This window comes from Cuculus canorus, chromosome 2, assembly GCF_017976375.1.
Source record: "Cuculus canorus isolate bCucCan1 chromosome 2, bCucCan1.pri, whole genome shotgun sequence".
In the NCBI taxonomy this organism is placed as follows: domain Eukaryota; kingdom Metazoa; phylum Chordata; class Aves; order Cuculiformes; family Cuculidae; genus Cuculus; species Cuculus canorus.
This window is the reverse complement of record NC_071402.1, coordinates 129,490,108-129,514,178: the sequence shown is the minus strand read 5'-3', so window position 1 is coordinate 129,514,178 and position 24,071 is coordinate 129,490,108. Positions and strand designations below refer to the sequence as shown.

Genomic DNA, 24,071 nt, shown 5'->3' with positions numbered 1-24,071 from the left:
TGAGTTGTGTATTAATTGTGTTACTTGTATTTGTAATATGGTATGTTAAGGAATGTATAAGAATAGGTCTCAGCTTACACAGTACACCTGTAATTTTCCATTGTGTTCACGAGTGAATATTACTAATATTTTCTAATTTCAGCCTTTGTTTGTTTACTAAGATACTAAGAGTCACAGCAGGTAAAATCTCATGTCAACACTGTCATAAGAACTAATAAAAAATAAAATTATTTATTTTAATTATATCTAATATCACTTTCCATGCAATTAAAGAGGCTATTTATACTCCTGTATTTTTTGCTTCTTTTGCCTTTGTTGCTTGTTTTTCCCGTGTCTTCAAAATAATGAAAGTTGTGTGTGGTTTCATGAATGTGCCTTTGTGCAGTGTACAGCTGCAGAAGAAACAAAACATTCTGATGAAGAGGGATGAAGGCACTTTCATTGACTAATGTGTTTAGCTTTTTATTGTTGCCTGCCTTTTCAACAGCTAAGAGTCAGATAAAAGACAGCAATAAATGAAGAGTTAAAAAAGTGCGAAAGAAAGGTAAAATAATAGTTCTGGTACAATCTCCCCATACACTTCAAAGCTTAGAGAAAAGTGCTTGCACATGGAGTATATTGGGATAAGAAGGCTTGGGAGGGATACAGCATAGATAAATCAGTAATCCTCAGATAAAGGGAAACCAAAAATCTCAAGAATCCCTCAAACAGGAGGAAGCTTGGAAAGAAAGGATAAGTTATCAAAAATGTGCCATTGATATCTGTTCAAAACAACAAGGTGACTTTTTGTTTGTTTTCTTTTCAGTGGTGGGATTTGCTCACAAAGAGGATTTATTTGTTTATTACTTTTCCTAAGGGCTTTTTACTTGCAAAATGTAATATAAATTACTCTGTTTCTAAAGCTCTCTGTCAGCGCAAACATGCCATGACAATTTCCCTCAAGGAAAGTCCTGTAAGGTCCAAATCCCAGCTGAAATTCCTGAGCAAGCCATGCTGGATGTTTAAGACTGTTACCTGATTGCTGATCAGAGCAACTGGATTGCAGAATATCGACTCAGAAGGTACAAAAGCCTGAGGATCTGTACATCTGGCAGTACAGGTGGCTGCTCATCAAACCAAAGAGCACCACTGGGTTTTTTATTTCTGAACCCTACCACTCTCAGAAAGGCAAAAATTGCACTCTTAGAAATTGCAAAAATATTCATCATTGCGTAGATTTTGTTAACTTCATATTGAGTAATATCTCTTCTTGGACTGCATTTAGACTGCCGAGCTGAAGTAGTTTACAATTGCTACCCTGATAGACAGCACACACTGACTTTCCTTCCTGACGGTGTTTCTTCTTCTAGTGTAAACTAGAGTATAGAAAATAAGGGAAGAGGAAGAGAGAAAATTATATTCAATCGCAGCTCACCTCATCCCACCATGGGATGCAGCCAGTGCCTGCAGCCAGGCTCAGGGACTAACAGCACCTGCAGTTTGGATGAATCATTAATTTCAACAGAAGCCCTTGCAAAGCAGCATGCTGCTCAGAGTTGATGAAAAAAGCCACTTTTTCTATTGAATTTGAGTGACTTGTGGGAATAAGATAGGCTAGATATTAGATAACCCATATGAAAACCACAGTTTTCTAGAAATTATTAACCTTTTTCTTCCTATATCGCCATTGTAATAGTTTGGGTAAAAAGAGAAGAGAGAAATAGTGCCATCAGCTTGCTGTCCTGATTATTTTCTTGAACAACAAGCTTGAAAAGGACTGATTTGTTTCCATCTGTGTGCTTCTGTACATCTGTTAAGCTAAACAGATTGAAGGGATTGGGAAATACTACCAGACTTAACACTGTGATTTCAGGGCTTTTTATAGACGGAAATGACCTAGCTACTCAAAATAATGTTTTATTTAATAAAGAGGACACAGGTGAGTTAGAACAGGGACTACTATTCAAAGCTTATTCTGTAAGTTGTGTCATTCTTACTTCTGAAAACATGTAGTATCTCTGCTGTTCAGATGCATAGAAATATCAGTCTGAAAGAAGCTCAATTAAATGAGCACAATATATCAAATACTACTAATATAGGCTGTTCTTACACCTTCTGAATACCAAGAAGAGTCCATTAAATGCCTACTTTTAATAACAGTAATTCAACAGTAAAAAGGATATCATATTCTTTCCTTTCTCTCCCCTGTGACACATTGTAGCTTAAACGAGAATAATTTGTTCAGTTGCAGGAGATCCTACTTTAAGTCTGCATATAGTTTGACAATAGAAAGTAGAAAGTATTGCTTTTATGACTGTATGTTAGGCATTTATAAATCTTTGCAGGATATTTTGATGTGTTATATTTGTGTATATATATATCTCATACAACTAGCACTGCTTATGGCCTGCAGTTGTAATAAACTTGGAGAGAACCACAGTAGGTTGTTCCAGCCACCACAAGCCTAAGCTATCTACAGTATCATCATAAAGTTCAATGTCATTAATCATGTCTGTGTGAAATTATGTTATTATTAACTATTCAGTTGCTTATGGGTAGAGTGTACACAGATGCTGAAGGAACAAACTCAGCGAAATCAGAGTATCAATAACCAGAGCAGGAATAGAATGGCACAAACATACCTGAAATATTTGTACCTCATATTATTTTCATTTAATAAAAGCAGCTCAGGCGAGCTGCAACCATGATTTTAAGGTAACTATATTTCCAACCACTAAGAACTGTAACATTTTGTGCTCAAAATCCTAAACCGGCAGTTTTCTTTGTTCTGCTATGCCTACAATATAAAAATTTGAGATGAAGGGCAAAAAAAATCCCACTGAGCTGTGTTTCTTCCACCTGTGTAGCTACAAAGGGAAGGGAAATAAGGGGAAAACACACGCTAGGTAACCAGCAGGTTCTGCCCTGATCAAGATAACTGCCTCATTGTGTCCATTATAAATGCTGTAATGACTTTAGTTCAAACTTTGGCCTTAAACAATGGAGACCACAAAAAACCGTATTTGCTACATATTGAGAATGTTATGGGAACAACCTAAATATTTTATACAAGGGTAGCAATACATCTTGAACAAACATTATCTAGCCATAACATTCTGGATCATGGACTGCTGAAACAATTGTGGCTGGGGAGAGGTTCCTACAGGAAGACTAATATCCCAAAGTAAATTTGTTTTCAGGTCTCCTTTTAGAAAAGCTTTCTTTTCTTCATTTTACTGCAGAAGGACTGTGTGGTGGGGGTGGTGGTGATTTCCTTGTGCATGCCCTTCCCCAAGGGTTTCACTGAGGAAGAACTACTGTTAACTGACAAGATGTTCTGTGGAGCCAAAAGGCCACAAGAAGACTCTGAGAACAAACTAAAGATTATTTCCATATATTTCCTTTTCTTGTCCATTTTTTAGACTTACTGATTCTAGAACATGGGCATAAAAGGCAACATCTACCTAGGACAATAAGAAGAGCCTAGATGTTGGCAATGACCTAGACAATGCAGATCAGGCATGTTAAATTTGTAGATTTTTTTTTATGACTCTGCCACTGTACGTGAACCACCGTAAGCAGTTTCCTATTAGGAAATGATAGATCCCATGATTGTACGACCTACTAGTGGATCTCTGCAATTTTCTCTTTTGCCTTTTTTTTTCAGAATCTTTTTTTTATATATCTTCTTTTTGGTCACAATTTTCTCCTTAGCCATTGTCAGTTTTCCCTTCAATGAACCATTGCTTTTAACTATTGGCTTATTTTTATTTCTAGATTTCATTGTCTGCTGTGCTTATTCTCTTTCCTTTTCATCAGTTTTCTCTTCCTATTCAATTCTGGCTGCATTTCTGGAAGGTACTGTATGAATCCCACTTTAACAGAGTAAGACTTTAGAAGGTCTGTGACTGTCATAAAGTGCCACCAGACTTACTGTTAAACTTCTCAAGATTGCATAGAGATGCTTAATTACTTTTAACAGATAATGAATGCAGCATTGCACCAAGAACAACAAGATGTTCTCTTAACACTTAGCATGCACGTGACTACTTGGCCAGATTTTTTGATCTAATTGAGATAGGGAAGTGGATGAAACATAGATTCAATTCACTTATTGTTATATATTGATATATATATTGTTATAACTATAGTAGGAATGTTTACCATAAAACAGAAAAAAAAAAAAAAAGTAACAGAGTTGTATCTCAATCAATAAGATAACTTCAATAGCCCAAAGAACTTTCAGCTGTAACCCCTGCTTCTTTTGGGGTCAAGGGAGCAACAAGGTAAAAACCAATTTCTTCCATCTTTGGAAACCTGCTTAAAAGTAATCACATCGGTTTTGGGCCATTACACAGACCACAGGCCACCTTTGTTCTTAACATAGATGAGACCACCTCACTCACTATTTGTGCTTATTGCCAGGTTTCTTTCCAAAACCCATCCTACTTAAAAATATTGTCGTATGTTCCTTGAAAGGATTATCAACTATTTTTGAAGGACCATCATTCATGTTGCCAATTACTAGAGAAACCTCACCCTTAATTTTGTAATTTGAAAGAGCCCAGATCCAAACTTATCCAGTGTTGAGTCAGGGAATTCTTATAAGCAAAATCTTGGATGAAAAATTCATGCTTGCTGGAGCCTTGCTGCCTCTAGAATATCTCTTCTAGTAAGCCTTCCTTATGAAAGAAGCTCAGAACTGGCTCCAAATATGTACCCTCTGAAATAAACCAGCAATATTTTATACCTCTTAAATGAACAACTTTTAATCTCTGGCAAATAGACTAGATAGCAGCTCCACTGACTATTTAGGGAAAATGATAACCTTCTAAAGCTTCATAGTATCTCAGTGATGCAGTCCATTGTAGCTATAGTGATGCAGTAAGAACATTTTTGTGAAAAGCGGAAGAAACTTCAGAACACTATTGTGCTGAAATTATTGATATTGCTAAGGGCACTGACAGTCATAAAAACTGGCAGTGTGTCAGTTTTTAAGCTGTTTTTTTCTACTGTTTTTTATAAGATTAAAGACACACACTAAAAATAAGCATTTCTTTTTAAAAGATCTTTTATTACAAAGAATTCCTGGATAGATATTTTTACCACTTAAATATTTTATTTGTCAGGGTCATTACAAAGTTGCATATATAATACAGAATGCAAACTAGAATTAAGGCAACCTTTTAGAAAAAAAAAAACAAACCAAAAAAACAGAAGGAAAGCTTTTTTTCACCAGACAGATAGTTTTCTAATCCAATATTTTCAATGGTGTTAGTGCAAACAGAAAAATACTTAAAGAACATTCTGAACTGCAAAAGAATACTCTAGACATTGGTCTGGGTTTGGTTTGTATTTTTTTTTTTTTTATTTCTATAATATACAAACATTAAAGAGAAAGCTTCTGCACAGCTGAGATTTTAAAACCTTACTCTTTGGTCAGCACCTGGCTCTACATTGAAGCTGAAGCTATATAGCTAGTTGTGAAAATTAACAGGTAATTCATTATAACTGAAGAGCTAAACATTTATCTTGTATGCAAGGCACATTGATTAGAAGGTTTTCAGAAGACTCATTACCAGCAAGTGTTAAATACTACACACATGTTACTCTGTGGGCTAGACTGAATCAGAGAACCAGAGATAATGGGACTATAAAAATGATATGTAGCTAGCAACAGTTGGGCTTACTTAAGGATACATGTAAACATATTCTGGTTAGGGCACTTAACAGGATAAAAGTAGAAAAAAAAGAGAGCAGAAAGCAAACAATATATCGAACAGTTTGTGGGCAGTTTTCAGTACATGTATATTCTCCTGTAAAGCTAAGAAGAAATCATGCCATTACTACTAGTTGTAGAACAGAAGTGTCCAAGTGTTTCCCATAGCAAAAACCTACTCCTGTTACCCTTTCTCCAGCGTTGCTGTTTGCTTTAATTAACGTGGTGGCTTTCTGGATTCATGCTGGCATTAATTCTCCAAAGACAGTTGTTTCCCTACTTTCTTGCCCTAACAAACTCACTGTCCTCTTTCCTCGGGTCGCGCAGTCACAGCAGAAATCAAAGAAAATTTATTGTTGTAATTATGGAAAGTTATAATCACACTTGTTGCAAAAAATGTTACAAGTTTAAATTACAAACCTTAAATATTACAATTTCTCAGTGAGAAACAGTCTCTAGGAGTAAGCCCTGGACAGGTTTCCCAGGGAGGCTGTAGTATCCTTGTGACAGAAGGCTGTAAATGATGGGTAGAGCAATTATCTGTCAGGTGTGACACAGGTAAAACTCCCTACACTTTTGAGAACTATGGACTCAAAGAATGACTGCATTTTGTATCACATCAATGAAAACAGTTTGAACAGAACTAATGCATGCTACATTTTTGTTCTCAAGTAGGCTATTTCCTTAGTAGGTATTAAAATCTCTGTTTGGGCTTCCTTGTTTGTTTGTTTGGTTTGGTTATTATTAATTATACATTACATTCCTGGAACTCTCTCTGTGCAGTTATACAGATTTAGTATTGATTTTAGCCTTTGCCTTTGGCATTCAGACATATGTATCTATTTGATATTTTTTCATATTTTTGTCTATGAATACCCGTTAGATTTGACAGGAGGTCCAGTTAAATAGCGAGAGAATACAACTGCTGTTAGTACAATACCTGTAGCTTGTCTTTGTCATGGAAAGGTTTTATAAAACTAAATCAAAATTCATGACAACTAGTTATATTTATTAAAATTAGCTAAGGTTTGTTGGTACAGAATTTAAACTCCAGCACAGCAACTGCATTGTCACTTCTAATTTAGATAATTTTTTTACTCATTAGTTTTACTTTGCACATACCTTTTCCTCTTAATGAGAGCAGAAAGAGAATTTGCAGCCTACTGAGTTAACCATCATAATTGTAAACTTGTTTCAGGTTATCTCAAACCACAGGTTTTGTTAATATTATAAGCCAATTTAGCAACAAACCCTTGTTAATAAATATAGTTCAGTAAGGTTTTATAGCAGAAGTAAAATGATCAGCTCTTTATGTATTTGTTCTATGTTTAACAGCACAGACGGCCTCGGTACAGCAAGATCATATGTTGGCGCAGCTGGATCATATGCTGCCCACATTTGCTGATTGTCATGGTGATTTACTGTTGTGACCAAAACTTTCCTGCCTCTGCAGACTAATAATTGTAGGCTATTTATTTCATAGTTTTCATGTTGGAAATATACTCCATGTTTATATCTGCACTAGTAAATTTAATGAGGGCCATGGAACTTCCTGGACATTAAAACTCGCATCATTGGTCATTTTAAATCATTAGAATCATCCTTTCCATGTTTGGGCATGTTCCCACATCATTCCCAGAAGCAATTCAGAGATTAGCACAGACCAGTAGCCATTTGCAGTTTGAGTGCAGCCACCTTAGTTTGAAAACTAAGAAAATATAACACTATGGGTCTGATTTCTTGCGTGCCAGAGAGCCTCAGTGGCAGGGAAGGATCCTGGTAAGACAAGGTATTTGTTGATTCCCGTATTTTGACCATCAGAAAAATCATACACTGTATGCAGAAACAGTATTTTTCATTAAATGAGTTTGTAGTTACAGACATAACTCTTTGTATATTAATGCAACAAACATAAACCTACTTCTTCAAAAAGGAAGAAGGGGAGAAGGAGGAAGTGGTGGTCAGTAGCGGTGTCTAACCGCTGCTGTCTTGGTTAAGAGGCTCCACCAGGTCCTTCAGACTTGCCCTTGGGAAGGGATGACTTGTTATCACTGATTACTTTATGGCTCTCCATACTTAATTGGGAAAAGATTACATTGGATTAAAATAATGAGTGGCTCTTTACTTTTCAGGAAAAAAAAAAAAACAGGAAGCTCATCAGGAATGACTATTTTAGACATACAATACAATTTACTTCTAATGTTTATGGGGAAAGAGGTTTGATGAATGTTTTAGGCAGGTAAAAATTAACTTGCATGCTATATCTGTATAACTCTTCCATCATTACTTTTTTTAGATTAAAAAAGGGTGTTCTCTTGAATAGAGAAGCAGTTTCTGTATAAACTTACCTTCTTTTCTCTAGATGAGAGAAAACCTGAACCTAGAAAGTAATATACTACTTTTTATACTTATTTTATAATGATATTGTTCCTTTATTCCTGTACTTACAGGTTAAACATGCTTTTCATTTTACATTTTATAGGATCTGAGCAGAATTATGATCCTGCCTCACAGATAATGCTCATTAATTTCTCAAATTTTCTCAAAGTGGAAAAATCTTGAACACCATCTCTAATTTTTTTTTATCTACTCAGGATTTTTTTCTGACTAATGTTGGAACAATTAAGACTATAGATTTCACAGGAGTAATGTAATTCAATGAATTTAAAGTAATTAAAGTACCTTTATTAACAAAGACTAACCAGCACTAACTATTATGTGTAGCTCACAGTCTGCTTGCTCAAATACTAATCCCGTTTCATATTTTTCATCTTTTATACTGCTTTTCAACTTCTAGAAATGCTCCCCAATAAAGATACTCAATAGAAAAAACTGGGTGTAAGTTTAAGCATTGGCCTATTAGAAGCTCCTCCTAGGGTAGTGGGAATGCAGAGCCAGGTGTGGGGCCAGGAGAAGAGAGAAAGAATGTGCTGGTTCCATCCTATTTTGACAAAAATGAAATAGCAGGGAAAAAAACGTTTCTTGTCAATCTAATGCTCATTAAAGCTGTATACAATTCAACTTCTATCTGCATATGAGGCTTCCTTAAGAAAACTCATCATAAACCAGTGTACTATTAGACAATTTACCAAGTTTCTTTTTTTTCTGGATATAATTATTTGTCTTTAAGTTTTTAAAAAGTGGGGAACCATTTCTCTCAATATTCCTGGTTCCTCCCAGTAAAATGTTTCCATGACCTTCCCAGTCACTAAGAATCATTACACAGATTATTCACCAACTCTAGTTCTACTTCTCTAGGTAATTATTTTCATGGATTGAGGGTGAAGAGAGTTACCTGAGTCACTATAGATATTCTTTCTTAGCAGAACAAAGGTGCCATGGAAAACAATGCCTAAAACAGCAGCAATTCTTTATATCCTCAGAATTCGAGCTGCATGAATGACAATTTGAGATCACAATCTTCTTCCCTCATCTCCAGGGAGGCAGAATATACATGAAAGATAACCAAAACAGATCTCTTCTATGTTACTTGCACTGGAGACAGCTATAACAAGTAAGCACACAGCATTAAGCTTAGAGAACAAAACTTTTGGCCATGGACAGAAAGAGTATGATAAAGACTAGAAACGAGTCAGAGATGACCCTAAGACAACAAGCAGTGTTTATAATTCTTATAAATTCCTCACAAATGACAAGATTTTTGTTGATCTAGTGGTGATCCTCTGAAACATCAGCCCATTCAGGAATTTGTTTGTTTAGTAAAAAGTCCCCTCTTCCAAAGAGCTCCTACCTTATGAAATGAGTGAGAGGCCAGGAGACAGAGCTGAGGGGACTGTGCAGCATAGGAGACGCAGAAATGGGTCAGAACGGATGCATAGAGCAAAAGAGTATCGCTCATTTTGGAGTCAGGACAGCAGATGTGACTGCCGACAAGTAAGACCTCTGGAAACTTCAGAGGGTGATAACCACGAAGAATACTGGGTACAGAAGAACATGTTCATTAATATGGCACCTCACACAAGCTAGGGATAGGAAAAGTCACTGTTTGCTAGATGCACAAACACATTTTTCTTAAAAATCTCACCACTGGCTGGCATCACAATTCATGACTTTCAAGGCAGAAATGCTGGATTTAAGCAATAAGAAGAAAATTGATCACTAAACGTTTGAGAGAAGCTATTAAGGGAAGATGTGAACTTTAGTTTAGACCTATTAAACCACCTGGTAGTAGCCTAGCGATAAAATGAGAAGAGACTAGTTATAGCTGTAGAATGCACTTGCAAGTTAATTCCTTGCAAAGGAATTAAATCCTTTAAATTGTCCAAAAGATGACAGCCACTGTCATCTTTTGCAAGATCTACCATGTTGTTAAACCTGACAACATATTACTTTAAAAAAGAATAGTAATTAAAAAAAGCCCAACAAAAAAACTTACACTGTAAAGAAGGCTCTAGGATTGCTGAATCATAGTTGTACAGTTTTTGCTTTACACTGAATATGAGGCAAGATCTCTACTGTACCAAAATAATCAAACAGAAAATACTAAGACAATGGATTAGGCAAAAAGACAGTAAGTGCATGAGTAGAAGACAGATGTACAAAAGCTGCAGATAACGTGATATAGAAATTCTTAGGTAACTGTCTAAAAGGCCCCAGCGCCACATAAGGAAGTTCTCCATGCATTCTATGATACTCCGTGTGCTGGACATCTGAAATCTTGTATTTGTTGTTAAATTCGTGGCTGACCTATAGAAGTGGATTTACAAATCTCTTACTCTATTTCCACCTTAGGGAGTTAAAGAGTACTCACAGTGCTTCCTGGTGCTATGCAACTTCTGATGGCCCAGAAGGGAACTGGGAGATGAGGTCCATCACAGGAGGCTAAAGCCTACTTCCCTCTTCATGTAGTCCCCAGAAGATTTGGAGCTGGTAGATGAGGCAGTGTAAGCATGGGTGTCCCTGGCAGAATCTAAGTACCACAAAAGGTCAAGAAACACTTGAGATCTTAAGGTCCAGTGAAGAACAAGAATTTCACAGACACTGTTCAATCTCAGTGAGGAAGTAAAAGATGGACCAAAAGCAATTAAATAAAAAATTAGAAAATGAGGAGCCTTAAATGATGCCTGTAAGCTTGGAAGACGAAGATAATGTAGCTGAAGAAAAGAATGAAAGCAGAGCAGCAATTTAGGTTGTGTATGGAGTGATCACAGCACACTCGTGTTGACAGAGGAAGAAACCGGGGAGCAGGGAGAGCCTAAGTGGGAAAAGAGGACTGAAGAGGACTGGCAAGTTCAGGCTAGAAGAAACCGAGTGCTTGGAAGGCTTTGGATTGAGGAAAACGCGTTCATTTCAAGTTTTAGCCCTAGGACTAAAAGAAGAAATGGGCTAGAGAAGAGATAGAAGACAAACATTGTGTACAGTATTGCCCACCTTTTTTCCCCAGGATGCTGGCAAGATCTTGCGAAGAGAGAAGAGAAATTGAAGAGGAAAGGGACTGAGGAGAGATGGAAGCTAGCAAATAGTTGATATCCTCCGCTAAGGTTTTGGGCCGGGAACATGGCAGGAAGGTGACTGTAAGGCACTGACCTCGTAAGGAGTACAGTTCTTTTATATTTTTTCAAAAATCTTGTTCACTGCAAATGTACTTTTCAAAACACCATTTGACCAACTTCTGGCACGCTAACAGCCACACTACCGTCGTTAAGGTTTAGTCAAATTAATTTTATCTGTATACTGTGGCTTCGGTGTACTTTGCATCTGGGATAGCTTCCCAGGCAATTAAACCCAAGCAATTAAGCTGGTAAACAAGAACATGGTTATGCTTCCTTAATCCCCGCTGCGAGAGCCTGTAGAGGCCCGGACAGCGGGAAAACTGCTCCCGTGGGATGACCCTTCCCGCAGGATAACCTTACCATGGGATACCCTTTCCCCTGGGATACATCTTCCCGCGGGATACCCCCTCCTGTGGGATAACTGCTCCCGTGTGATACCCGCTCCCGTGGCATAACCCCTCCCCGGGATAACCCCCCTCTGGATAACCTCTCCCATGGGATAGCCCCTCCCGCGTGACACCCAGGGCGGGCGCCACTCGGCTGGGGCCGGGCTTTGAAGAGCCGCAGGCTTTTACCGTGCGGTGATACCCTACCCGTCTCTCCGCCGACCACCTCCGCCAGCGGGGCGGTGCAGAGCCGCTTGCATCACCGCGGCTGCAGCCCCCGCCGGTGCAGGGCGGACAGCGGGCGGGGACGCCAGCACCACGGACACTGCCCGGGCGCCCGCGGCGCGCACGGCGGGGACCGCGGCTGGGACCGGGGCTGGGGCCGCTCTCCGCGGACTGGACTCAGCCGTGCGGGTGTGTTTGAAGGGGAGAGCAGGGAGCCCTTCCCGGCTCTCGGCTCAGCCGTGGCCACGTATAACTCGTGTTTACACAGGGCGACTCCCAGGCTCCCAAGTTTAGCGTCGAGATAAAATTTATTGTGGTTATTCCGAGGGAAGAGCGCGGCTATGGCGAAGGGAAACGGAGGAAGAAAATGGGAGGAAGATTCATAGAATCACTAGGTTGGAAAGCACCCACTGGATCATCGAGTCCAACCATTCCTAACAATCCCTAAACTATGCCCCTCAGCTCCTCATCCACCTGTCCCTTAAATATCTCCAGGGAAGGTGACTCAACCACCTCCCTGGCAGTCTCTGGCAGTGCCCAATGACCCTTTCTGTGAAAAATTTTTTCCTGAAGTCCAGCCTGAACCTCCCCTGACGGAGCTTGAGGCCATTCCCCCTTGTCCTGTCCCCTGTCACTTGGGAGAAAAGGCCAGCACACGCCTCTCCACAACCTCCTTTCAGATAGTTGTAGAGAGCAATAATGTCTCCCCTCAGCCTCCTCTTCTCCAGGCTAAACACCCCCAGCTCTCTCAGCTGCTCCTCAAAAGCCTTGTTCTCCAGCCCTCTCACCAGCTTCGTTGCTCTTCTCTGGACACGCTCCAGAGCCTCAGCATCCTTCTTGTGGTGAGGGGCCCAGAACTGAACATAGTATTCGAGGTGCGGTCTCACCAGTGGCGAGTACAGAGGGAGAATAACCTCCCTGGACCTGCTGGTCACACCGTTTCTGATACAAGCCAAGATGACATTGGCCTTCTTGGCCCCCTGGGCACACTGCTGGCTCATGTTCAGTCGGCTGTCAACCAACACCCCCAGGTCCAAAGCAGTCAGAAAGACACCAGGGCTGCTCTTGCATGGGTTATTTATCAGCAGTTTGGCAACACCTCTTCCTTTCCACAATGCTGCTCCTTTCCTTTAAAATAAGGGTTTCTCTTAAAACGTCAGTGCAATGGGTCAGGGGTTTATCCCCTAATGAGATGAGCCTGGTCTACCAGGAGGTGTTGGAACGGGATGATCTTTCAAGTCCCTTCCAACCATTGTATGGGACATGAACCACGTCCTCGTCCAGCGCTCCAGTCCCCTGGGTGCTTGGTGAGTGGCACCCGTGTCCTGATGCCTTTCCCTCCTTCCCCGTGTCCTGCTGTCTGTCCTTTTCTCTGTCCTTCTTGTCGGTGGACATCCCTCCCACCCACTTTCGGGGCACTTGGGCACTGTCTAGTTTCTCTGCTGGGCAACCTGTGGCCATAACAGCTTCAGCCCAAGGAGGCGACGAGGCTGGGGGAGGGAGGTTGACAGACACAGGCCTCATCTTGCAGCGAAGGTGGTGTCATTTTTCTTTCCAACCTGAACGCTTTGGGTTTTTTCCCTCAGGTATTTTTGTTGTTGCTGTTGTTTTAAGGGCTTCATGGGTGCTTGGAGCTGACCTTCCTTCCTTCTCACTTGTCCAAGCACCCCTCCCCGGCCACCTTCTCCTCTTCCTTCTCTCCAGCGTGTTGTTCTCCAGCTGAAACTTGAAACTAATACATTTTCTTCAGTCCAAACCCATCCAAGCACTCAGTGTTTGAAAAAATAAAAATTAATATATATATATATATATATATAAAAGAACCGTACTCCTTATGAGGTCAGTGCCTTGCAGTCACCTTCCTGCCATGTTCCCGGCCCAAAACCTTAGCGGAGGATATCAACTACTAGCTAGCTTCCATCTCTCCTCAGTCCCTTTCCTCTTCAATTTCTCTTCTCTCTTCGCAAGATCTTGCCAGCATCCTGGGGAAAAAAGGTGGGCAATACTGTACACAACATTTGTCTTCTATCTCTTCTCTAGCCCATTTCTTCTTTTAGTCCTAGGGCTAAAACTTGAAATGAACGCATTTTCCTCAATCCAAAGCCTTCCAAGCACTCGGTTTCTTCTAGCCTGAACTTGCCAGTCCTCTTCAGTCCTCTTTTCACTTAGGCTCTCCCTGCTCCCCGGTTTCTTCCTCTGTCAACACGAGTGTGCTGTGATCACTCCATACACAACCTAAATTGCTGCTCTGCTTTCATTCTTTTCTTCAGCTACATTATCTTTGTCTTCCAAGCTTACAGACATCGTTTAAGACTCCTGTATCGTTTCCCCTCTCCGACCCTTTCCGTCGCGGTTCCCCCTTTCCCCCCCGGTGCTCCCTCTCCTCGCCTGACCTTCCCAACATGGCGGCGCCGTCACCTCCCTCCGCCCCGCCGCCGCCAGGGGCCGCCTGGGCGATGGGGCGGGGGGGGGGCGGCTGTCAGCCAGGCGGGGCGGGACCCGGCCCGGGAAAGGCGGCGGGAGGAGCGGGGCTGGGCTGGGCTGTGTGGTCGTGGGCCGGCGCCGCGCACACTGACAGGCGCTCGGCCGGCGGAACGGCCGCCGTGCGCCCCTCCACCACACCACACCGCCACCGCTCCGCCGGCGCGCGCTCTCCCGCCAGCGGCGCCGCGGAGGGAGCCGGCAGGGAGCCGGCGTCGCCCCGGCGCGGGGGGTGGAGGGGGAGACGCGGTACGAGCGGCGCTGGAAAGCCCCGGCCGTCCCCCACACCTGCGCCCTCGGTGGGGGCGGTGAGTGGGTGTCGCCGCCGCCGATCACCTGGGATCCTCGCCCCGTAGCGTCTCCGCCTCCCGCCCTCGCCCGGCCAAGGGAAGGCGCTGCCGCCGCTGAGAGCGAGCGAACGAGCGCGCTCCGGGGCGGGCGAAGCGGGGCGAGGGCTGCGGCGCCGGTGCGGCTCGCCCGGGCTCGGCGGGCAGGAGGGCGGCGGCCCGGGGCGGCGGGGCTGGAGCCGCGGCCAGGATGAACCCCAATGTCACCTACGCCAGTCGCAAGCGGCGGAAGCCTGTGCAGAAAATGTAAGCGGCCCCGCGGGGCGGGAGGGGAGAGAAGGCAGGCGGAGAGGGAGGGACCGGCTTCCCGGGCTCGTCGTTCTGCCGCCCGGCGGGGGCGCCCGGAGGGGGGGAGGTGGCGGGATTTCAAATGAAAATGGAAAAAAAAAAAATTAAAAAATGAGGAGGTGTCGGGGCGCGGAGGGTCGCGGCGGCGGCAGAAGGGAGCGGCGCCGGCAGCGCGGCGCGGGCGGCTGACCTAGATCGGGAGGCACCTGAGGTGACGGCGCCGCCGCCGCCGCAGCGGGTCCTGCCCGGGGTGCCGCGGGCGGGGGCTGCGCCGCACCCGGTGTCCCCGCGCCCCCCGCACCGCTGTGACCCCGCACTGCTCTGTCCCCCCCCCGCCTCTCGCCCCCCGCACCGCTCTGTCCTCGCGCCCCGCACGGCTCTGTCCCCCTCGCTCCGCTCTGTCCCCTCGCCCCGCTCCGCAGATTCCCACCATTTAGCCTGTCCGGGAGGGCTGAACCAGCTTTAACCCTGCGGTGTGACATTAAATGGTTTTATTTGTTCAGCTCCGGTCAAACCCAAGTGCTGCAGACCGGTCGAGAGAGGAAAGAAAAAGAAATAAAAAGTCTGGCTGTGCGGTGGCTTTTTGTTTATTAATTTATCTTTTTGAAGCTTTTAGTACCCGAGTAATTTCACTTTATGCACCTGCTGTAGGCTTTGCATGCGCCGCTAAAAGACTGTTCTCAGGAGAGTGATTTTTAAGGCTGGAGGAGATGCTTAACTTGCACTTTTAACTGAAAGTCGAGAATCTGTAGGTCATAAAAAAGTAGTGAAGCTGAACTACTGAGTTGCGAGAAAAATAAGCAAAGCTGAAAACATCCGCTTGTATTTCTGCGAGGTACTTCTGTAGATGTAAAAGAGCTGCAGAGTCTATAAAAGCATTAAACGAGAGAATGACAAATATTTAATGAAGTTCTGTTGTGGTTGATATGTTTTTAGATTTATGCCTCCTGTCTTGGAGGCAGGGGAATTACCCTAAGTGCTTGTTTCTTTACAGATGGAGTTGTTAGAATAAATGCACATACATAGTTGGGGTTTCACCCTATGAATTAAGACAAAATGTCTAAAAATGCCTGTTTTTTTTGAAAAAAGAACTCCTTGCTTAGAAGATGCATTCATTATGAGAACAGCAGTGTTTGCTTTTTTGACCATTCATTTCCAGACAGAAATGTGGAGATACTGAACTAAAGTCATACTGTAGACCTGGATTTTGAGAATGAAATGAGTGTGTTTTCATGAAGAAGTAAGAATGTGTTGGCAGTATTTGTAGGCTGTTAGTAGCTAAAGGCAAATAATTCTGAAGTTCTGATTGTGAAAGGGTGAGGTTTTCTGTCTTTCTGGTAAGAATGCTTCATGTCTGGATTACTACTAAATTCTGGTTAGTCTTGGTTAGAGGATGTGAAACCTTCGCTTTTACATTACTGTAGTATCTACATAAGTAATCCTTTTCCACATTTCTGCTTTATGTGAGTTGGCTGAGCTTTGCTGATTAGTCAAACTTGAACTTTTTTATTACTAATGGGAACCATTTATCTATTGAGGGACTTCGCCGTTTAGGACTGAAGGGAGAAGTGTGTGTTTCTTTTTAAAATGGAAATTTTCCTATTAAAATAGTTTGGTTACCCATAAATTGGAGGGAGGGCTGATTAACCTTTAATGGGTTACTAGAAATTGTTTTTATGCAAGACAGATTTATCATACATGTAAGGGTTATGTGTTGCTTTTCTCCTCAAAATGGCTGTGGTTTTTGGTCACTTCTTCGGTTAGACCCACCCGACAGAACATTGCTAGTGGGTCAGAGGGCTCAGGTTTCTCATGTAACTCATTACAGACCATACCTTGAGGCTGAAAAAAGTGAGAGAGGCAGTAAGTTTTTGTAACTGGCTGGGGGAGGAAGGAAAGATGTACTCACTGCTGGTTAATAAAGGTTTTTAAACGGTACTAATATTTCCAGTGTTGTGTTTTCTTGTCCTGTGGTTGGACACTATGATGATTTTAATCTGTTTGAAGTTGGTATTTCTTTCACTCTTCAGAAAAATAAAAAGGGGGGGGAAAAAAAAAAGGAAGAGGGGATGCATTTTGGGGACTGGGATCTTCTATAGAAAAAAAGTTTCTGTAGATATGTAGAAATGTTTCTGATGTTTTATTTGCCATTTATGTAACTCAGAATGGAACATAATAATTGGTAACCTGTGGCAATAGGCAGTTCATCTGTAGAAATGGAATAAGCTATTTATATAATGCCATATCTTCCATGGAAAAAAAAAATTAAGCAGAAGAACTACCCCTCGCTTCAGGTGCAGATAACTCATTAAAGCCGTGGTGGTAACTCAAAACTAGTTCATGAAACATCTCCCCATTTTTATTATGTGCTATGTAAAGAACTTGAGAGGGAATCTCGGACTATTGCCCATCAGTGCCGAGTGTTGAAATGTGCTTTTTTTTATTCAGGAGGGAAATGCAGTATCACAGCTGAAAAAGAAAAGCAATCATCAGGGAACTTAATAGGCAACTGTAGCTGCAGTTCATCTTGTTATCTTGTCATCTGAAAAGAGAAGAAAAGGCTTCTAAACCGTGTGCACTCTAATTTCATGTAATAGCCTACAGAAATCACTTTCTTAAAACCCTGGAGCCTTTAAATTTCCTCCTCATCTCTTGCTGGAACGCCGCGAGTCCCCCTGCTGGCAGCGGGGAGTGTCCCTCGGAAACCTGGGGAGCAGGGAGTGGCCCCCGCTTCTGCTTTTAAAGTCTGGAGTGTCTTCAACTGCTGAATTAACGTCATAGTATTGTAGCAGGAATGATAAAACACAAATTCTAGGAAAGTGGTGTTTGCCCTCGGTAGATGCATGAGGGATGTTATATAAATGTCGCTTCAACCTGTATAGTTTTTATACTTTTCTGCCACGAGCCTCAGTTTGCCTTGGTTTTATTTTTTTTCCCCAGTGTTTGCATAGGAGTCGTTTTGCATAACTGGTTGACTGTAATAGATGAGGCAGGGGGCTCTAATTGTTTCACCTGTTTGTGCAGGTGCAAAAAACATCATGTTTCTTTAGCGGACTAAATGGAAATAATGATATGTTTTTTTCTGTGTTAGATTAAATATATTTATGTTATTAAATACTCCAGAGAAAAACGTTTGTGTGATCCTTAATTATGACTAGACACAGTAATATCTGAAAGCAGTGCAGAGATACTTTAATTTTAAAATGAAACTATGGATTTCTTTAAGGCAAACAAGAAGTGACAGAAAAAGCTTTCAAAATGGAAATTCATCAGAAGAGAAAAATAATCATTAGAAGATTCATTTAGGTGAAGCAGCATCTGCTACGAACATTGGTTCGCTCTGCTTATTTGAAAGGTGTTATCATATATAGAATAAATGCATTATATATAGATTATAAACTTGCCAGTCTTGGGATACATGTGTGTTGCATGTAGTCTGCTACTTAAAATTCACTGTTTGTAAGGTTTGGGGGGTTTTCTTGGCTGGCTGGTTTTGGTTAGTGCTTCTTGCAGAAATATGTTCTTTTTAGAAAGAGAATCTGCAGCAAATAGATGAGTATAGATAACATAGTCGGTAGGTAGGAACATAGGGATTTGGGATTTTTTTCTCTCTTTTTCCAAATAGTCTTGGCTTGTCATCTTAAGCACTAGTGACATACGTTAAAACTGAGTGTGAAACTTTCATTCTTGGTTGATGTTCTGAATGTCTCTCTCTTATCACTCTGGTGGAGTCCTTCATACACCAAAACAGCCTGAGCAAACTAAAACTCTACTTGCTACTGGAGGACAAAACAGGTGCCCCTTTGAGATAGGCTGATCACAACTTTTGATCCAAGAGACCAGTAGTGTGTGGTGTTCCAGTTGCTTCCAAAGAAATTGTCAGCCAAATTATTCTAAATTTGGTGTGGGAAATAAGAGTAAATGCTTGGAAGTATTTTTCAGTTGTTAAGATAAATAGAGAATTTTGGAGGATTTCACTGATTGTAATACTTTCTTAGTGGTAACTGATTCATGTACTTATATTAAATTACATAATATACATAAGAATAACATATGTTATTGCATGTACTGTTAAATACGGGATGGAAAATATACGTAGCTGAAAGATTAAATCCTTTAACTAGGTGAAATATATGTTCTTCCTGATGTTCTTTCCTAAGCAATAAAAAGTTCTGATGAACTTCTAATTAGCTTTTTAGACAGAACTAGCTTTTAACATATCACTGTATCTTTTTTGTTTTTTTAGCACATTCTTTTATTTCCTGACTTCATTTCAAGCTTCAGTCTTGTTAATAAGGTATCATGCTTTTCAGTGCTTTGTCATTGAGTTTTTTTCCCTTGTTTCAAAATTTTTATTGTCATATTATGAACAAAATTCATTTGTGCTTTCTTTTCATTTTCTTAAGAACTGCTTCAGTTTCCCTCAAAAAAAATTAGCATGTAAATATTGAAGCTTTATGATGGCCTTTTGTTAATAATGAAGACTCGGATACTTGGGCACTTTCTTTTTAATAATTTAGTGTTGTTAATGCCTGTGAATGCACACATGGTGAGCATGTTTAATGAAAACTTCTGATTCAGTACTATGTAGGAGACCTGTGAGAATAGTAGTTAAAGTTATGATGGCAAATACTTTAGAATTGTTAAAACAACAATTAAGAGTGCCTGCTTGTCTTGCAGCTGTTGGATGATAAAAATTGTTAGTCAGTTTGGAGCCAATGTACAGAGCCAGTGTATAGAGACCTCTAGCCTTTGATTAGGGAATTCAGATCTCCTATGAAAGGTAAAAGATCAAGAACGGAAAGATCAGCTTAAAATCTATTCCCTTCCTTAGTCTCTCCCCCTCTTCTTTTAAATAAATCACATGCATAGATTTAATCTTGATGTAGCATGTAATTTTCCTTGAAGATAATTTTCTGCAACACAGCGAGGGCTGTCTTTAGCATCAAGGTTTTACATAAGTGGATGGAAAATGGTTTAGCCTGCTACTTATGCCTCTAGCGTTTTCACCCTCATTCACTTCGTCAGTGAAGGATCCATTTTTATGTAATGGGTTTTAGTTGGGGGATAAAGAGGAAAATTAGGGAAAATTTGTTTGATTTGGAGGGATAGAACATGGTAAGATCTATGCTGCAAATACTAGTAACAGTATTCAGAAATGTACAATACAAATAGAAAATCACTATGCTTTGAACTGGTTAGATGTAAGGAAGACAGATTACTAGAAAGTAAAGCAAAACCAAGTAGATCTAACTAACAACTTGATAACAACACAGTTGCATATAAGATATATATATATATGTCGCAGATTCAACTGACTTGTCAAATTGCTTGTGTAAGTTTTAAGCGAAGTGGAGGATGGTTGTGTAAATATAAAAATCTGGTATTTAGTGGTGATTTAACTTGGAAAAGATTGCATGTTTTGAATGGCTTCCATGGGGACCTCCAGTTTTCAGAAGCAGACCTCTTTGATTCATAGTAGGAGTTGTTCACTGGTTGTTATATAGCTGTTATCTGCTTAAAACTCAGAATTTTCATTCTGTCTCTACATTTATGACAGTTTAATACATAAAAATATTTATGAAGTAACTTGAATGTTACTGGTAATGCTTAGCGATTTTTGAACATTTTTTTGTTAGGGTTGTATTTAAATTGTGTTAATCATATGGCTTGTACAAGTGAACTTTCTGCCAGAATAAGAGAATGTGAAGAGAGCTTACTAAATTATTTTAAGTTTAATATTCAGTGAAGTCATGGTGAGCTGCAGGTGTCATAGTCAGGGCTTGTGACCACAGCACACATCTAGCCAAGGATTTAATTTGCTATCTATTGCAGTTGATGATAAGCCTACGTTTTTTTTTCCAGGAGAGAATTTTCATATTTCTTGATTCATCTGTTTTCCCTACTTTTCCAATGTTTTTAGGATAAACCTATATTAAAACTGTATCCTATGCTATCTTTCCCCTGCAGCAAGCTTAACTTTGTCCATCTGGGGAGTAAGTAGTTGCTGCTGAGGTATTTCTGTGTGTTGACAACATTTTGTATTACGGCATCTTGAAGTTTCCAGGCTCTACATAAAAGGAGCCTGCTTCCTTTAATGTGCAAAAGGGCAGCTGTAGCGCTAGGAATCAGGCAGCCAGACTGAAGTGCAAGTTTTTGACAAGTGACACTTGAATAAACTATGCCTGTAAAAACAAGGACTTGAATTTAAACTAACAAGAAGTGTAGTTGAAACATAAACAAAAACAAGCTAAAAATAGGAATGTCCACTGTATCACTACTTATGTGACTGGAAACACAAGATGAAATCGTTTTTCAGTATGATTTGCTCTCAGCAGTAGCAAAAATAACTATTGGAGCTTTTGCAATTTCTCATTGTAAAATTGATACAAGGCTGAAACTTGGAAGCAGACTAAGTGAAATACTGAAGACATTAACTAGTGAGGGTCTTTATGTGCAATAGTTTTGCAAGAAATACATCTTGCAGAACCAGCATTCCTATGAGAACAGCACAAATTGATAAGTACTGCAGATCTCAGATAGAGATGTGATGCTGGAAAAGTGAGAATGAATCACTCTAACTAGAAGACTGTTTAATATCCTAAAATCTAGTATGGCTTGTACAGATAAATTATTTGGTTTCGGTATTGACTTATAATGACTAATTATTATTCCAGTGAATAGGGGCTTAGACCTGTTGCTTGGCTCTTGTATATATGGGAAGGTGTGAGTATCCAAGTATCTGGAACTGGAACTTAGAGTGATTATGAATGGAAAATAGCAAGTTTACAAAATCTTTATTAGGCAATTCACAGCAGAAAGCTTTTTAAATTGCAAGGTACAAAGGCATGCCTGTGTCGTGCCATACTCAACTGAAATGTCTTCAGGTGAGAGGTGACTTAAAGGATGAGCTCAACAGTATTCGCCAGAAAGATTTTACCTGCTGACTGAGCTGTATCTCTTGTTTTCTTGTGCAGTTTTGGAGGCCTCATTGTTTAGCAAGCTACTAAAACTTTTGTTGTATTCAGTTCACAACAGCCTGACCAAACATTGACCAAAATTAAGGGCACATATGAAAAATTGTAATGGAAGTGTAAAAATGTACTGTCAAATTAATTTGTACGCAAATATCACTGAAAGGTATTGAATTATTTATAATAGAACATTTGAAGAATTCAAGTGAAATTTGAGTACAGGAAGCCTTTTATAAAAAAATGCTGAAACTCATTTAAATGTTTCAAATGTTCATTACCTGTTCCAATAGCTGTTGTAGCTCTACCTGCTTCATTTAACTGTGTGTGTTGGAGAAAGAGTTAAACCATGTTAATTTTTTTTTTTCCAGTGGGAAGGAGAAGTCACTTGGGAAAAACATTTTGCTTGTTAAAGTTTAAATGATAATTTATAACATTAGGTTTGGCAAATATTTACCTTTATTTTGAGAAGGAACTTGCATTCATGTTGTACTGGGTTTGTTTTGCTGCAGAGTAAAGCCATCCCCAGCTGAAGGAGTCAAGTCCAATCCATCGAAGAGGCACAGGGACCGCTTGAATGCAGAGTTGGACCGCTTGGCTAGCCTTCTGCCTTTCCCTCAAGATGTTATCGCCAAATTGGATAAGCTGTCTGTACTTAGGCTTAGCGTCAGTTACCTGCGAGCCAAAAGTTTCTTTGATGGTAAGTGTTGGGAATTTATTTGGCTTTGGACTGCTTGAAAAATTCTGTTATTGCTGTACGTTCATTTCTGCTGTTTAAGTACTAAAACATGTTAATTTATCTATATTTTAATGGAACATCCAGTTGTGTGAGTATATACAATCTAACTCTATCAAGTAAGCTTTCCAGTTTACTGAAACCCAAATGTAACTACTTATATTTCACTTAAATTGCCAGTCTTTAGAAGCTTTGCATTTGGAAGTGATGTGACCTCTAATGAGTCCTCCAGTCCTTTTCCTTAGACTTTTGAAGACGTGGAAGAGATTTCCTTTTCTCCTCTCTGAAAATCGCCTTCGTAAAACTGTTGCTGTTCAAAACATGTAATGAGTTCCTATCAGCTGTATGTTTTGCTTAATGATGCATAAAAAAATCACTTTGTTCTGATATAAAGTAATTGCTAATGGCCCTTTTTATAGTTTATTGTGAAGTGACTTCTAAAGAAATAGAGGCAAAGTCTTTCCTGTGTTCTAGCCCTGATTAATGCTGGGCATAGGGCGTTAAGATGGCAGCTACGGTTCTCCAGTTGTGTGGGCAGGTTTTCCCTGGCCCCAGTCCTGGCAAGGGTAATACAGCAGCCCTCAGAGCGGTAATCAGGCCGGAAGCTTGTGTTCTTTTAACACCATCTCGGAGCTGACCAAGGAGCCCTACCCGTCTCCTGCACTACTCAGGTTGTACTTTAGGGTGAGATGCAATGTCTGGCTTCGTGCTAGTTTGGTCCTTTTATTGCTGGGATAAAGCAGGGAGCTTGTATTTAAATAACTGTAATTTTTTTATCAGTCTGTGAAGTTTTACGATGTTGTATTGAAGATGAAATTATACTGATCACCTGTAGCTAAAGTATCTTGCTTGCAATGGAGTAGATACTAAATTGCAAGCTGAAAGGACTCAGGAAATCTAGCTGCCTAAGATAGTTTGGCTGTTTCCTACAGGAATACAGAACGTTTATTTCTTGCATCTATTGGCTTGATTTAATAATGCTCATAAATTTATATACTGCGTTTCATTGCTTGAATAATATATGCAAGTGTCTTGACTTCTGTGCTCTTTTAGCAGTGTTCTTGGTACAGGGTCTACTCAAGGCTAGGACTGGTCAAATATTGTGTTTTTAAATTAAATTATTTTCTCACGTGAAATGAAAGAGTTCTCTTGGCACATCGGTTTCATCAAAGTCTTTGTTAGACATTGACTCTGCCATAAAAGAAAGGATTTGGCTTGTCTGTGCTCTCTTGCTGAAATGAAGAAGAAATGAATGAGATCAATGAAACTTTTTTTTTTTAATTACGTTTTCTGAAACAAATGCATGATTGCATTTTTTTTGCCTTACTTGGGATGGAGTTGTAATAGTCAATGTTAATTTCTCATGCAACAGAAGTGCTTGCTTTTTAATTTGCTCTTTAAGGTTCTAGAATAAAGGTGTTTACAG

At 40.5% G+C, this 24,071-nt stretch overlaps 1 protein-coding gene across 1 annotated transcript in view; it reads left to right on the top strand.

The window, feature by feature from the left end:
* Positions 1–14,377: 14,377 nt before the first annotated feature.
* The window catches only part of AHR (aryl hydrocarbon receptor), a 61,328-nt gene continuing 51,634 nt past the window's right edge, over positions 14,378–24,071 (top strand). The window contains exons 1-2 of the mRNA XM_054057920.1: positions 14,378–14,896; positions 22,422–22,609. Coding sequence (XP_053913895.1) covers positions 14,841–14,896; positions 22,422–22,609 — 244 coding nt within the window. The 5' untranslated portion in view covers positions 14,378–14,840. The remainder of the gene's footprint in view (positions 14,897–22,421; positions 22,610–24,071) is intronic.